General features: G+C 46.6%; 1 protein-coding gene across 2 annotated transcripts in view; it reads right to left on the reverse strand.

Moving 5' to 3' along the window:
• Window positions 1–115: 115 nt before the first annotated feature.
• Window positions 116–12,992, reverse strand: part of STAM2 (signal transducing adaptor molecule 2) — a 42,748-nt gene continuing 29,871 nt past the window's right edge. Inside the window, exons 8-14 of one of the 2 annotated variants that reach the window (XM_064155010.1) lie at window positions 12,455–12,549; window positions 11,273–11,352; window positions 11,056–11,143; window positions 9,536–9,590; window positions 7,832–7,985; window positions 4,834–5,003; window positions 116–3,740 (exon numbers count right to left, since the gene is read on the reverse strand). In XM_064155010.1, coding sequence (XP_064011080.1) covers window positions 3,506–3,740; window positions 4,834–5,003; window positions 7,832–7,985; window positions 9,536–9,590; window positions 11,056–11,143; window positions 11,273–11,352; window positions 12,455–12,549 — 877 coding nt within the window. In that variant the 3' untranslated portion in view covers window positions 116–3,505. Of the gene's footprint in view, window positions 3,741–4,833; window positions 5,004–7,831; window positions 7,986–9,535; window positions 9,591–11,055; window positions 11,144–11,272; window positions 11,356–12,454; window positions 12,550–12,992 lie in introns of both variants that reach the window. The other variant, XM_064155001.1, reaches the window with a different exon arrangement.

A 12,992-nucleotide genomic window follows, 5' to 3' on the forward strand; every position in this document is an offset into this window, starting at 1 on the left:
AAGGAAGCAAAGTTGAGGGCACAGCAGAACAGGGGGGAGTAGGGAAGGGCATGGCTTTTGCTTTGTCCTTCTGGCAAGGGCTTATGTAGGTGGCACAGAGAAGACACTGGCCCTGTTTGTTAACCAAACTTTGTTTATTCACACAAGGCAATGCACACAGATCGCAGACAGGAGGCCCCGTGGAAACCCCAACACAACAGATCCCTCTTCTTAATACTGCAAACTCCTTAAGATCATTTTCTGTAAGAACTGTGACCCTCCTCTTAAGCTCTTCAACCCCCACACCAAAGGAGAAGCAGAACCTCAGTCTGAGCTCCACATTTCAGCTGTGCCACCCGTCAGTGGCTGGCCAGATGTTCCAGCTCTGGTGAAGGGAGAGGAGCTGTGAAAGCTCAGACGTGCCCACGACCTGCCCCAGCTCCATCCCTTTTCATTTCCACCAGTTCCAAACAGTTTGAAGTGTTCAATTTAACTGCTGAGAGCCAGCCATTGTAGGAACTTATTCATTCATCAGCTAGATCACAGTGTTCAGTGTCAGCAAGAGTAGTGCCTATTATCTCTTAGGAAAAAAAAAGATGCATAGATAAAAATAAGGACAAAAAGGGAAAAAAATAATATCTTCCTATCAGAAAATAACTCCTGGAAGAGATTGCAGCAGCAGCAGCAGCAGCCACGTCCCCCTCAGCTCTCCTCTCTGAGGGACAAGCCTTCAACAGAACGACACCATCCCACGAGTCCATCAACACCTACCAACAAAAACCTGAAGGACAACGAACACACAACAACATTTTGCAGGGTTTGCTGGGTACAGAGGCAATCTGACCCCTTAACATCACCACTTCTGTCCCAAATTCAACAGAGAATGCATCTGGCAAGCCCAAAGCTGCCTGAAAAGACCATGGCTTCTCCAAAGGTGTCAGTGCGCGGCGACGCCGGCCAAACCCAACTGCTGCTTTCAGATGCCACAGGTTGCCAACTTGTGCTAGCAGAAAATTTACCCAGCACTGAGATTTCTCAATGCCCAGGGAAAAAAAAAAAACAGAGAGCTGGCAAGAAAAGTCTTGGTAGGAAGTTGCCCCAATGTCTATGGTAACCAAGGTAAGGTCCCATGAGAAAGCAGAAGTTCTCTACCCTCGGGTTCCTGATATAAAAGGGTTGGTAGAAACCTGGTGTAGAAATTGGAAGTTAGAGAGATCCTTTGGCAGCATGTTCAGTTACAATCAGGCCTTAAAAATAAATATGGTCATCAGGGAGAGAGGTACAGAGAGAGAGAGAGAGGGAAAACAAGAGGCTATCAACACCAAAACCCCTCTAAAGACACCATTTTTAATAATAATTAAATTATTTTACACTATCTACAAGTTGCATATCACAGAACTGGGAAGAGAGGAGAGAGACAGAGAGAGAGAGAAGGGAGACAAATCCTGCTCTTTAGAAAACTTCAGGCTTGGACAGTGTGCAGCTTATGGAGCCATGTAGAAAAATCTGAGACAAATGAGTATATACATTATTTATAGCCAGTAATTAACTGAGCAGAATTAAATCACAGCTCTCTTGCCATCTCGACTGGAGGTGCTCACCAGTCAAGCTGGATCAATCCAAATATCTGCTTTCATCTCAATGAAGGATCAATATTGACGAGAGCAAGGTTTAGTCTGACTACACACCCACCTGGAACAAAGTCAAACATCTCCCAGCAAGAGTAATTTGGAACAGCAGCAGCAAAATGATTTTGTTTTCCTTCCTTAAGAAGGAGTTCTCCAAATACCTCAGTATTGCAACGTGTGCGCTAAACTGCTTCTGGGGGGAGAAAGGGTGAAGAGAAATGAAAGGCCAAAATGCAAGACAAAAGCTTCCCCTCTGATTGCACAAATGGAAATCAAAGCTGTGGTTTAAAAGAGCAGATGGAAAGGTGCCTCGTTGCACAAGCAAATCAATAAGGTCACGACACTTAAGAGTTAAACACCGAGTGAAAGGAACGGAGGGAGGGCTGAAGGTTAATAGTCAGCAGCCTACACTTGGTAGGAAATTTAGACACCCCTCCCCCTGCAACCAAACTTTAGACATCTGGGAGTTACATGCATTGAGCCAAGATGTGTGAAATCAGTCGTTTGCCTTCATTGTTTTCCCAACTCAGAGTTGTTTAAAAGCAGTATAAACACGACTGTGGAGTGAGCAGACAAACAGTGACTTGTCCCAGAGGCTGAAACGACGACAAAAGGAATTCCCACGTTCCTGAAAGATAATTCCACTCCTCTTGTACAAACCCCACCTCATAAAAAAGTGCATCAGGGAAGAAATTCTTGGATTTCTTTTCGTGGCCACCACAAAAATCTTCCACAGCTCCAAGGCCTTCAGCGTGCAACTGCTCCTTGAATCAAACGAGGAGCCCAAACCCAGTCCAGTCTCACCACAGTGCGCCCCACAACGCACCTCTGTGTTAAATACAGCTTGGCCAATGGTTTCAGTTGCTCTGAGTGCAACTGGGGTACCTTGAGAGGTGGAAATGGTGGCAGAGAAAGGAAATCCAAGAGAGGCAAAAACCCTCTGGTCCCATAAAGATTCTTGTTCCACTTAGCTCCCCGCTTTGAAAGGGAACAAAGTGGATGCTCACAGTCTTAAGAAGCTTCAAACGTTCTTGAGCTCCCTTCCTTTTACCACAAGGAACTACAATACTCCTTGACTTCTAAACACATCCAAAAAAGAGAAGAGATTCTGTACATGCCCCTGGCTTAGCACCTTGTATCCATCCACAGAGTTCCCACACAGTCAGCTGGGAGCATCCATGCCTGCTCTTGCACAGGAGACTTGTGCTTGCAGGAGCACCTCTGCCGAAAGCGAGCTCTAGCAAACCCCCACCTGCTTTCCTCAAGAGAAGCAACATCAGACGTTCTCTGTGGCTTCCAAAAGAATAAATCTAGCAGGCAGCACTGAAGAAACCTCCTTTCTCCTACTGCTGTAGGAACGTGGTCCTCACTGTCACAACATCAAACCATTTTCTCCTCCAGCTGTCGCCTGCTGAACTCCCGACGCTGTTCCCAGCGCGCAGCACAGACAGAAGGTGATCTCTACATCAGCAGGGGTTCCCTCAAGCCCCTTGAAGGATTAGAGCAAGATACCAACACTTAATGAGAGCAACACATAATGATGATTAAGCATCCTCAAGTTTCCAGAAATACATTTAAAAAGGAAAAAAAAAATATATATATATTTTTGGACCATCTTTTTGAAGTGAAGATTCACAAGTGGTGGGTTCTGGAAAGCACTGAGAAGAGAAACCTAAGGGCCCAGAGTAAAACTGGAATGATTTTCAACCATCAGCTAAATGTAGTTCAAGGTATTAAGCAAATGCTCAACAATCAGATCTGCTGTGTTATCTGAAACCCTGCTGGGTTATTTCAAAGAGGGGGGGAATGGGGGTTTGCTATCTGTGACAGGTATTGATCCAAATCGTTAGGTCAGGCAATCTTTATTCGTTAAGTGGGAGCCAGGAGCTGCTTTGCTTTTAGAGGAGAGGTTGCTGGTGGTAATTAGTTTGTTGCTGTAGCACGGAATGAGCAGGAACTGCCAAGGGATAAGCTGGTCCTTGAGGCAAGCTGGGTGTGTTGCTCTGGTAGGCTGAGAGATCCACGGCCATTCCCATCTGCGGCGGGGCGTAGGCAGCGCTGCCGGCGGCGGCGGAGGGGACAGCGGGGCTGGGGCTGCCGTAGGGCTGGTTCAGCACAGCGTCCGGCCCGGGGCTGCAACGACACAGTGCACAGCTCCTTCTTACCTCCTCCTGCCACGGCTCTGTGCCTCAGACAGCAGCTCTGCAGGGAAGGACTCTGCTCAGGCCAAAGAATACTGCTGCCAAGGGCGATGAGGGGCTGGAGTGTGTCTAGAGAAGGGCAATGAAGCTGGGGAAGGGTCTGGAGAACAGGGCTGGTGAGGAGCAGCTGAGGGAACTGGGAGTGTTCTGCCTGGAAAGAAGGAAGCTGAGGGAAGACCTCATTGTTCTCTACAACTACCTGAAAGGAGGTTGGCGCCAGGTGGGGGTTGGTATCTCCCGAGGATACTCACTCGAGTATCTCCCGAGTGATAGGACAAGAGGAAATGGCCTCAAGTTTCACCAGAAGAGAATGAAGTTGGACATGAAGAATAATTTCTTCCCCAGGAGGACTGTCAAGGCCTGGACAAGGCTGCCCAGGCAGTGAAGTCACCATCCTTGGAGGGGGGTTTCGAAGCCAGTATAGATGTGGTGCTGAGGGACATGGTTTAGCACCAGACTTGGTGGAGTTAGATAATGTATAATGCCATTGGATTGGGCTGCCCAGGGAGGTGGTGGAGTCGCCATCCCTGGAGGTGTTGAAGCAAAGCCTGGATGAGGCACTCAGTGCCATGGTCTAGCTGACTGGACAGGGCTGGGTGCTAGGTTGGGCTGGATGAACTTGGAGGTCCCTTCCAACCTGCCTGATTCTATGATTCAATGAATGGTGTGAGTCAAGGATCTTAAAGGCCTCCTCCAACCAGAACACCACCATGATTTTGTTCTGACTCTGAAAGTGATCTGTGCATTTTCAAAGCATAGTTTGGGTTGGAAGAGACCTTCAAAGCTCAACCAGTCCACCCCCTGCAGTCAGCAGAGACAGCTGCAACTAAGAGCAGGTTGCTCAGAGCCTCAACCAACCTGACCTGGAATGATACCTCTCTGGGCAACCTGGGCCAGAGTCTCCCCACACTCATCAATGATCTGACAGTCCTACACATAGGTGCAACATCCCCACACAGTCCCCAGACAGAGCAGTGAAGCTCCTATCAGAAATGAGGTGATTTAACCCTTTGCTGAAGCAATACCTTAAATAGGCAGCTTGAGCTGGCTGAGCTGCTCCAGAGGGATTGATGCTTTGTGGCAGAGATCTCAGCTGTCCCATCTGATCAGGTCCTAGGCTGTAATTTGGTGAGATGGTGACTTGGTGAACACCCTGGATCATGTAGTTTCCACTGGGCGGCTGTACAGGATATGACTGTAAATAAACAAAACCCAAACGTTTTTGACCTTTACTTTCCAGTTAAGCAGCAGAAGATGTGGCACAGATCACCACCAGAAAGAATGGACACCACTGCATCTTTGCAACAAGGTTCTAAAACCAATCCATGTCACTTCTCAAAACATGCTTGGAACAGACATCCTTTATTTCATCAGCTTTTATTTCCTCACCCTTTCCCAGACATGCTCTGGTCAGGGTTTAGTACCTGAAAGAAAAACCTTCTGTACCAGGCAGAAGACCCTTTGCCTCTGCCAGGAAGCTTATTTCTTTCTCTCTTTAATTTGCCTTGCCTTTAAAATGTTCAGTCCTGGCCTATTTTGAATGCAGAGAGTCGAGTAGGAAGAGAGGCACCATATGAGGTTTGTTATTTAACGTGTTTTGGAGATTCAAACAGAAGATTATTCCAAGACTGCAACACAAAAGGAAAGCAAAACCTTCAGTTTCTGCATTTCTTTTTCGCTTTAAGATGCAAGTCTTTGCTTAAAATGCAGTTGGAGCAGGTGGTGTAACATGCTTCATCTACACAAGTCTGGTTTTAGACTTTGGCTAGGACGTGGCCACTGAAGGAACAGATATTTTTGTACCAAGAAACGACTCTCAGCTCAGCATGCTTAGCAGCTATCTTCTGTTTTCCACCACTGGATTCAGTCCTCTTGGAAGAAACAGTAAACTTCAGTTGCCTTTTGGCTGAAATTACTTTGTAACCTCCAAACATAATGAATTTTCCATCCTTACCAGGAGCAGGGGACAGGGAATTACATTTAACTGACATATTTTCAGATCTAGAGTTGCTATGGCAACTATTCTTTTCTCACTGAACAATTAACATTAAATCCACTTAAAGCAAAAGCACCCATTCTATGCTTCCTTCAGAAAGGACCTTTACCAAAAAACATCTTTCATTTTTTGATTTCCTAAGACATCAAATATGGCATAATAGAGACACTTGAAAATAGCTCTGAGCAGCTACACCCTCCAATATAACATCTTCATTTCTAGAGAGGGGAAATCAGAGATTTATACAATGGGTTGGAAGAGATCTTAAGTATCATCTAGTTCCAATCCCCCTGCTATGGGCAGAGACATCTTCCACTGGATCAGGTTGCTCAAGGTCTCATCCAACCTGGCCTTGAATACCTCTAGGGAGGCGTTCAAACTCCCTGGGCAATGTGTTCCAGTATCTCACCACCCTCACTGTACAGAATTTCTGCCTACTAGAAGAAAAAGAAAAGAGCTAAAAGCAGAGCAATGTTGCTGTATTAAGAAGTTCACTGGGCTGATGATTAAAGCACTGATATTAAAAGTTCACTCTTATCCCTGCTATTAGATAAGAAGGTTAGGTTTGACTTGAAGGCTGAGGACATGACTCACAGCAAGAATATCCCACCAAGCTGCCTGAAACACAGAGTTCTGACTGTAAAAAAAATCATCATGGAAAGGCATCTTTTAGTCTTTTCAAGGCAGTATCTTTAAGCAGAGCAAAACCAACAACCAAACCTTCATGCTGAAGCAAGTGACCTAAGCAGAGCAAAACCAAAACTAAACCTTCATGTTGAAGCAGGTGACCTAAGCAGAGCAAAACAAAAATTAAACCTTCATGTTGAAGGTTAGCTAAGCAGAGCAAAAGCAACAACCAAACCTTCACGTTGAAGCAGGTTACCTAAGCAGAGCAAAAGCAACAACCAAACCTTCATGTTGAAGCAGGTTACCTAAGCAGAGCAAAAGCAACAACCAAACCTTCATGTTGAAGCAGGTTACCTAAGCAGAGCAAAAGCAACAACCAAACCTTCACGTTGAAGCAGGTTACCTAAGCAGAGCAAAAGCAACAACCAAACCTTCATGTTGAAGCAGGAGACCTAAGCAGAGCAAAACCAACAACCAAACCTTCAAGTTGAAGCAGGAGACCTAAGCAGAGCAAAACCAACAACCAAACCTTCATGTTGAAGCAGGTTACCTAAGCAGAGCAAAAGCAACAACCAAACCTTCAAGTTGAAGCAGGAGACCTAAGCAGAGCAAAACCAACAACCAAACCTTCATGTTGAAGCAGGAGATCTAAGCAGAGCAAAACCAACAACCAAACCTTCATGTTGAAGCAGGTTACCTAAGCAGAGCAAAAGCAACAACCAAACCTTCAAGTTGAAGCAGGAGACCTAAGCAGAGCAAAACCAACAACCAAACCTTCATGTTGAAGCAGGAGATCTAAGCAGAGCAAAACCAACAACCAAACCTTCAAGTTGAAGCAGGAGATCTAAGCAGAGCAAAACCAAAACTAAACTTTCATGTTGAAGCAGGTTACCTAAGCAGAGCAAAAGCAACAACCAAACCTTCATGTTGAAGCAGGAGACCTAAGCAGAGCAAAACCAACAACCAAACCTTCAAGTTGAAGCAGGAGATCTAAGCAGAGCAAAACCAACAACCAAACCTTCAAGTTGAAGCAGGAGATCTAAGCAGAGCAAAACCAAAACTAAACTTTCACGTTGAAGCAGGTTACCTAAGCAGAGCAAAAGCAACAACCAAACCTTCATGTTGAAGCAGGAGACCTAAGCAGAGCAAAACCAAACTAAACCTTCATGTTGAAGCAGGTAACCTAAGCAGAGCAAACCCAACAACCAAACCTTCAGGTTGAAGCAATCAGCTGCAAGTTGCAGCAGGTAAATGCTGTTTTCTTCTAAAGGCTATGGAAAGCCAACAGGCAATGTCAGACTGTTTGTAGGCTAAGCAGCTTCCCTTTTTCTGCTGTCATCTTTTGGAAATAGAAGAATCTATATCAGGCAAGTCTCTGTTTCCAGAAAAGGGATACTGACCTGCACTGAGACACCAGAAGATGTGGGTGGGTATTGTGCAGGATGGTGGAGTTTGGAGTAGGCTGAATACATTGGGGTTTCATTCATCAGCTTGTTATAGAGCTCCAGGGCTTCCAGAACCTTCACGTTCAATTCAGATAGTTCTGAGTGTTTTCTGTTGCAAAACAGAGGCAAACACTGAGATTCACAGAATCAGAGAATGGGCTGGGGTGGAAGGCACCTGCAAGATCATCCAGCTTCAACCCTCCTGCCACGGGCAAGGACAGCTTCCACTAGCCCAGCTTGTTCAAGGCCTCATCCAGCCTGGCCTTGAAGGGGAGGGGAGATGTTTCCCTAACATCTTAGATGGTAAAAAAAGAGGGGTTCGTGAGACTGCTCTGAATATGTTAGAGAAACATCATTAACAATGTAGCTGCCTGAATGCTTAACACCTTTGTAGAGTGCAGCTGCCATTCTCCCCCTCCCACATCACTCTCCTTAGATCACTATCCTCCTCAGACCTCTCAGAGGTCTTTAAATGCCTTGGGCCACTCCCCTTCTCACACCACTTGGACCACTCTCCACCCTCCTTCTCCCAACACTGCCCTCCTCATACTCCTTGGACTACTCTCCAACCTCCTTCTCCCAACACTGCCCTTCTCATACTCCTTGGACCACTCTCCAACCTCCTTCTCCCAACACTGCCCTCATACTCCTTGGACCACTCTCCAACCTCCTTCTCCCAACACTGCCCTCCTTATAATCCTTGGACCACTCTGCAACCTCCTTCTCCCAACACTGCCCTCCTTATAATCCTTGGACCACTCTGCAACCTCCTTCTCCCAACACTGCCCTCCTCATACCCTTTGGACCACTCTGCAATCTCCTTCTCCCAACTCTCCCCTCCTCATACCCCTTGGACCACTCTCCTCCTCAGACCTCGTGGACCAGGACAAGAAGCAATGGGTCTAAGCTGCAGCACAGGAGGTTCCACCTCAACACAAGGGGGAACTTCTTACTGGAAGGGTCACAGAGCACTGGAGCAGGCTCCCCAGTGAGGTTGTGGAGTCTCCTTCCCTGGAGCCTTTCAAGGCCTGTCTGGATGTGTTCCTCTGTGATCTGTGCTAGATTGTATGGTCCTGCTCTGGCAGGGAGGTTGGACTTGATGATCTCCTTGGGTCTCTTCCATCCTCTAATATCCTGTGATCCTATCCTGTGACCACTCTGCTCCTCCTTCACCTCCCTCCAACATACTTCCCACTCTCCTCCTCCCACCACTGAGACTAGAAGCAGAGTCCAAATGGTCACCAATCCCCTTTCCCTAGCTGCAACAAGACAAACACCTCCACAGGTGCTTGTCACCTTTCCTTTTCACCCTTAGATACCCCCACGAGTCTGAGGAGAAGACAATGCTGACCAGATTTTCCTGTCAGGGAGGACACTCAGCAGCAGACTGAAAGTATTAAGTTCTAGACAAGACTGCAGCCAAAAAAAGTGCTAAAATAAAATGCACCCAGTAATTTAGACAGCAAATTTGGGAGAGGAGAAATCAGATCTGGGAATTCTGTGCCTATATGTTGAAAAAATAAAGGTGGAATAATCAGAATTCCTTTCTTGGATGATTTTCCATCTTGGGAGATGAAAGAATCAAAAAGAAAATAAAGGAAGAGAGACTGACAGAAGTGCAAAGAGTTTAAGTAACACAGAAGCTAGGTTGTGGCTCACCTATCTATCTCTTCTAGTTTTTCATCTATCATTGGACCCATCTGCTGACACATATCTGTGGAGATAACAGCACGGAGGTGGTTAGTGCCCTGCAGAGTTCAGAGGTCAAATGAAGAAGTACTTTATCCAAATGCACTAGAATGACACAGAACTGGAGAGTGCACCTAGTTATCATCACAGAATGCCAGCCTGGAAGGCACCCCAAGGAGCAGCTGGTCCAACCTCTCTAGGCAATAATCTAGTTGAGATGAGGCAGCCCTCAGCACAAAAGCTTCTCACCTGCTCATCACTGTTTTCTGAGGGTCAGCCACTCTTTGCTGTTAAAAAAAACCCAACTGAGCCTCCTCACCAGTCCTTAGTCAAATCTTGGTAGCTGAGAGGAACTGGACAAAGTCCCTGCCAGTGCCACCACTGTCATTTATTGAATGGATGCTTCACTTCTGATCCACCACAAGACTGTTCCTTCCAAGGAAGAGCTGTGCTTGCTGCCCCAAAGTGCTCCCTAGACTCTGCAAAATGACAGTGAGCAGAGCAGGCTGCCCAGAGAGGTTGTGGAGTTCCTTCACCAGAGACCTTCAAAACCCACCTGGATGCATTCCTGTGACCTATCCTAGGTGGTTCTGTTCTAGCAAGTGTTGGACTTGATGATCTTTGGAGGTCCCTTCCAACCCCTAACATTCTGTGACCATCCGACCAGCCTAGGAGTAGTCTCAGCCACCTAATGTCCCTCTGCAGTGCTGCTGTTGCTGCAAATTCTTTGCTCTGTCCAGATAGGGAGAAAGGAAATGGCTTCAGGTTGTACCAAGGGAGGTCCAGATTGGACATGAGGAGCAATCTTCTCCCCAAAAGAGATGTCAAGCCTTAGATCAGGCTGCCCAGTTCCTGTGTGTCCCATTCCTTCAGCCCCAACAGACAGGAGAAATACTTTGGTTATTCTCCTTCATCATCCACCCTCCCAGACAGAATTCTGCTGATGAAACAGGGCCCATGTGGAGAACTTTGCATTGGTTTGCCTTGTGCAAGATCTACAACATTCATCTCCTTCTGGAATATCCACTCTAGACTGACTGGGAGTCCACCTACCTCTGCTCTAGCACCTTCAGTTTTCCCACCTTAGGAGGACTCCTATTTAGATGTTATCATTATTACACACCTTCAACTCCTTGGCTCTTCCTCTCCCCTCCTAGCCAGCAGCATCAGGGAGGAATTTTGACCCTAAATTGCTTCTTTCAAGCAGAGTTTTCTAGGTGGCAGGATCTTGCAAAGATCAGCTGGGAGTTATGCAAATTACTCTGCTGAACATCAGAGTTGGCTTGGCAACTATTAGAAGAATTGGAGAGCTCTACACAGAGCTCCATGGCTCCCACTGTGAAATTCCACAGCATGCTATTAGCACAGAGCATGCTTCCCTAAGCTTAAAATAACCACAAAAGAATCACCAGCTCCATCCACACAAGGGAACTGTGAGAAGAAACACACACTCCTCCCCACCCCCCAGAAAAAAATTGAGCTGAAAGTACCTTCTGAGTCTAGAAGATCTGGAGAATCAAGCTTTAAATCTGTAGGATCTATACTCTGAAGTACCTGCAGTGTTTTATCCATCTTCTCCTGAAAGGTGAAGAGAGGATTAGGAGCAGGGATTGCTGAAGCAATTTTAATTCTCTAATGAAAACTTCTTATCTGCTAACATTCAGGACCAAAAGGATGCAGTTGTTTAGTTGGAAGGTGACTGCATACCTCGTCTATATAGACTGGCTCAGGTTCTGCTTTCTTAACATCTTCTGCTGCATCTTCAGGAACAGAATTTTTCTCCACAGCTGCTGAAAGAACAAACATTAGTTTCTTTTCTGCAGCTGACTTGCTCTGCTAACTTCAAACACACATTCTTCTCCTTGCCTGCCATCAGATCTTTCAAGGGGAGAGACACTGAATAAAGGCTTCAAGCAGTGAGGCACCTAGCTGCTGCAGGAGGGATGATGGCTTTGCCTACAAACTGCTCTGACAAGCTGCCTCCTTTAGGCTGTTAGCCTGATAATGAACCTAGGCCCAGCAAGGGAAAGGCTCTAGAGTCAGGCTAGCATCTCCAAACACTTCCAACACATCTACAGTTGCTTCCAGCCAAGTTCAAAGTGTTCAGATTTATTTCAGTATTGGGAGGATGAACAAAGCTCACAAAGTGACTCTTGTAAACCACTGACACGGGTAGGAAGGTGGTGATGCTGGAGCAGGTCTGGTGGCTGAAGAGACATTTGACAATGACAACTCACTGGAATCGTATCTAAGAGGTTACTGACAAAGAATGATGTAAATTGAATGGAACTTTTGTCAAGGAGGACAACTTAGAAGAGAATCAGGAGACAAAAAACATTCAAGTGAGCTCCAGCAGCTCACCTGTTTGAAACAAGGGCAGGAAACTGAGAAGAGAATCAGGAGACAGAAAACATTCAAGTGAGCTCCAGCAGCTCACCTGTTTGAAACAAGGGCAGGAAACTGAGAAGAGAATCAGGAGACAGAAAACATTCAAGTGAGCTCCAGCAGCTCACCTGTTTGAAACAAGGGCAGGAAACTGAGAAGAGAATCAGGAGACAGAAAACATTCAAGTGAGCTCCAGCAGCTCACTTGTTTGAAACAAGGGCAGGAAACTGAGAAGAGAATCAGGAGACAGAAAACATTCAAGTGAGCTCCAGCAGCTTACCTGTTTGAAACAAGGGCAGGAAACTGAGAAGAGAATCAGGAGACAGAAAACATTCAAGTGAGCTCCAGCAGCTCACCTGTTTGAAACAAGGGCAGGATTTGTCTCTCGGTTCTTTCCTTGGGCCAGTTTGAGGACATCCATCATTGTGCTGATGGGCCAATTAATAGCTCCACCATAAAGTCACCTCACTAAAATAATCTGGCAGATTTTAGCAGCTAACTCACCTGCTTCAGGCTCCACTGTCAAGTCAGAAGTCACAAAGTTAGACGGGAACAGTCCCACTCCTCTGTGATTTTCACCTTTCCACCAATTGGCGTCACTGTGGAAATAAAACTGTGTCACAAACCCTGAGCAGCAGCAGTGTCACAAACAGGTTTGGAGCCCTCCACAGAATCACAGCACAGTGGGATTGGAAGGGACCTCTGGAGATCATCCACTCCTAACCCCCTGATGCACCAGGGACACCCACAGCAGCTTGCCCAGCAGCACAATGCCCAGCTGGGCTTGGAACCTCTTCATGGAAGGAGACTCCACAACCTCTCTGGGCAGCCTGCTCCAGGCCTCCAGCACCCTCACAACAAACAACTTTCTCCACCTCTTCAGACAGAACCTCCTGGATTCCAGTTTCTGCCTGTTGCCCTTTGTCCTGTTGCTGAGCACCACTGACAAGAGTCTGGCCACAGCCTCTTGCCCCCCACAGCTCCTTTAGCTCTTGCTGAGCATTGCTCAGATCCCCTCTGGGGCTGCTCTTCTGCAGGCTCC

Source organism: Pogoniulus pusillus, chromosome 2 (assembly GCF_015220805.1).
Source record: "Pogoniulus pusillus isolate bPogPus1 chromosome 2, bPogPus1.pri, whole genome shotgun sequence".
Taxonomy (NCBI): domain Eukaryota; kingdom Metazoa; phylum Chordata; class Aves; order Piciformes; family Lybiidae; genus Pogoniulus; species Pogoniulus pusillus.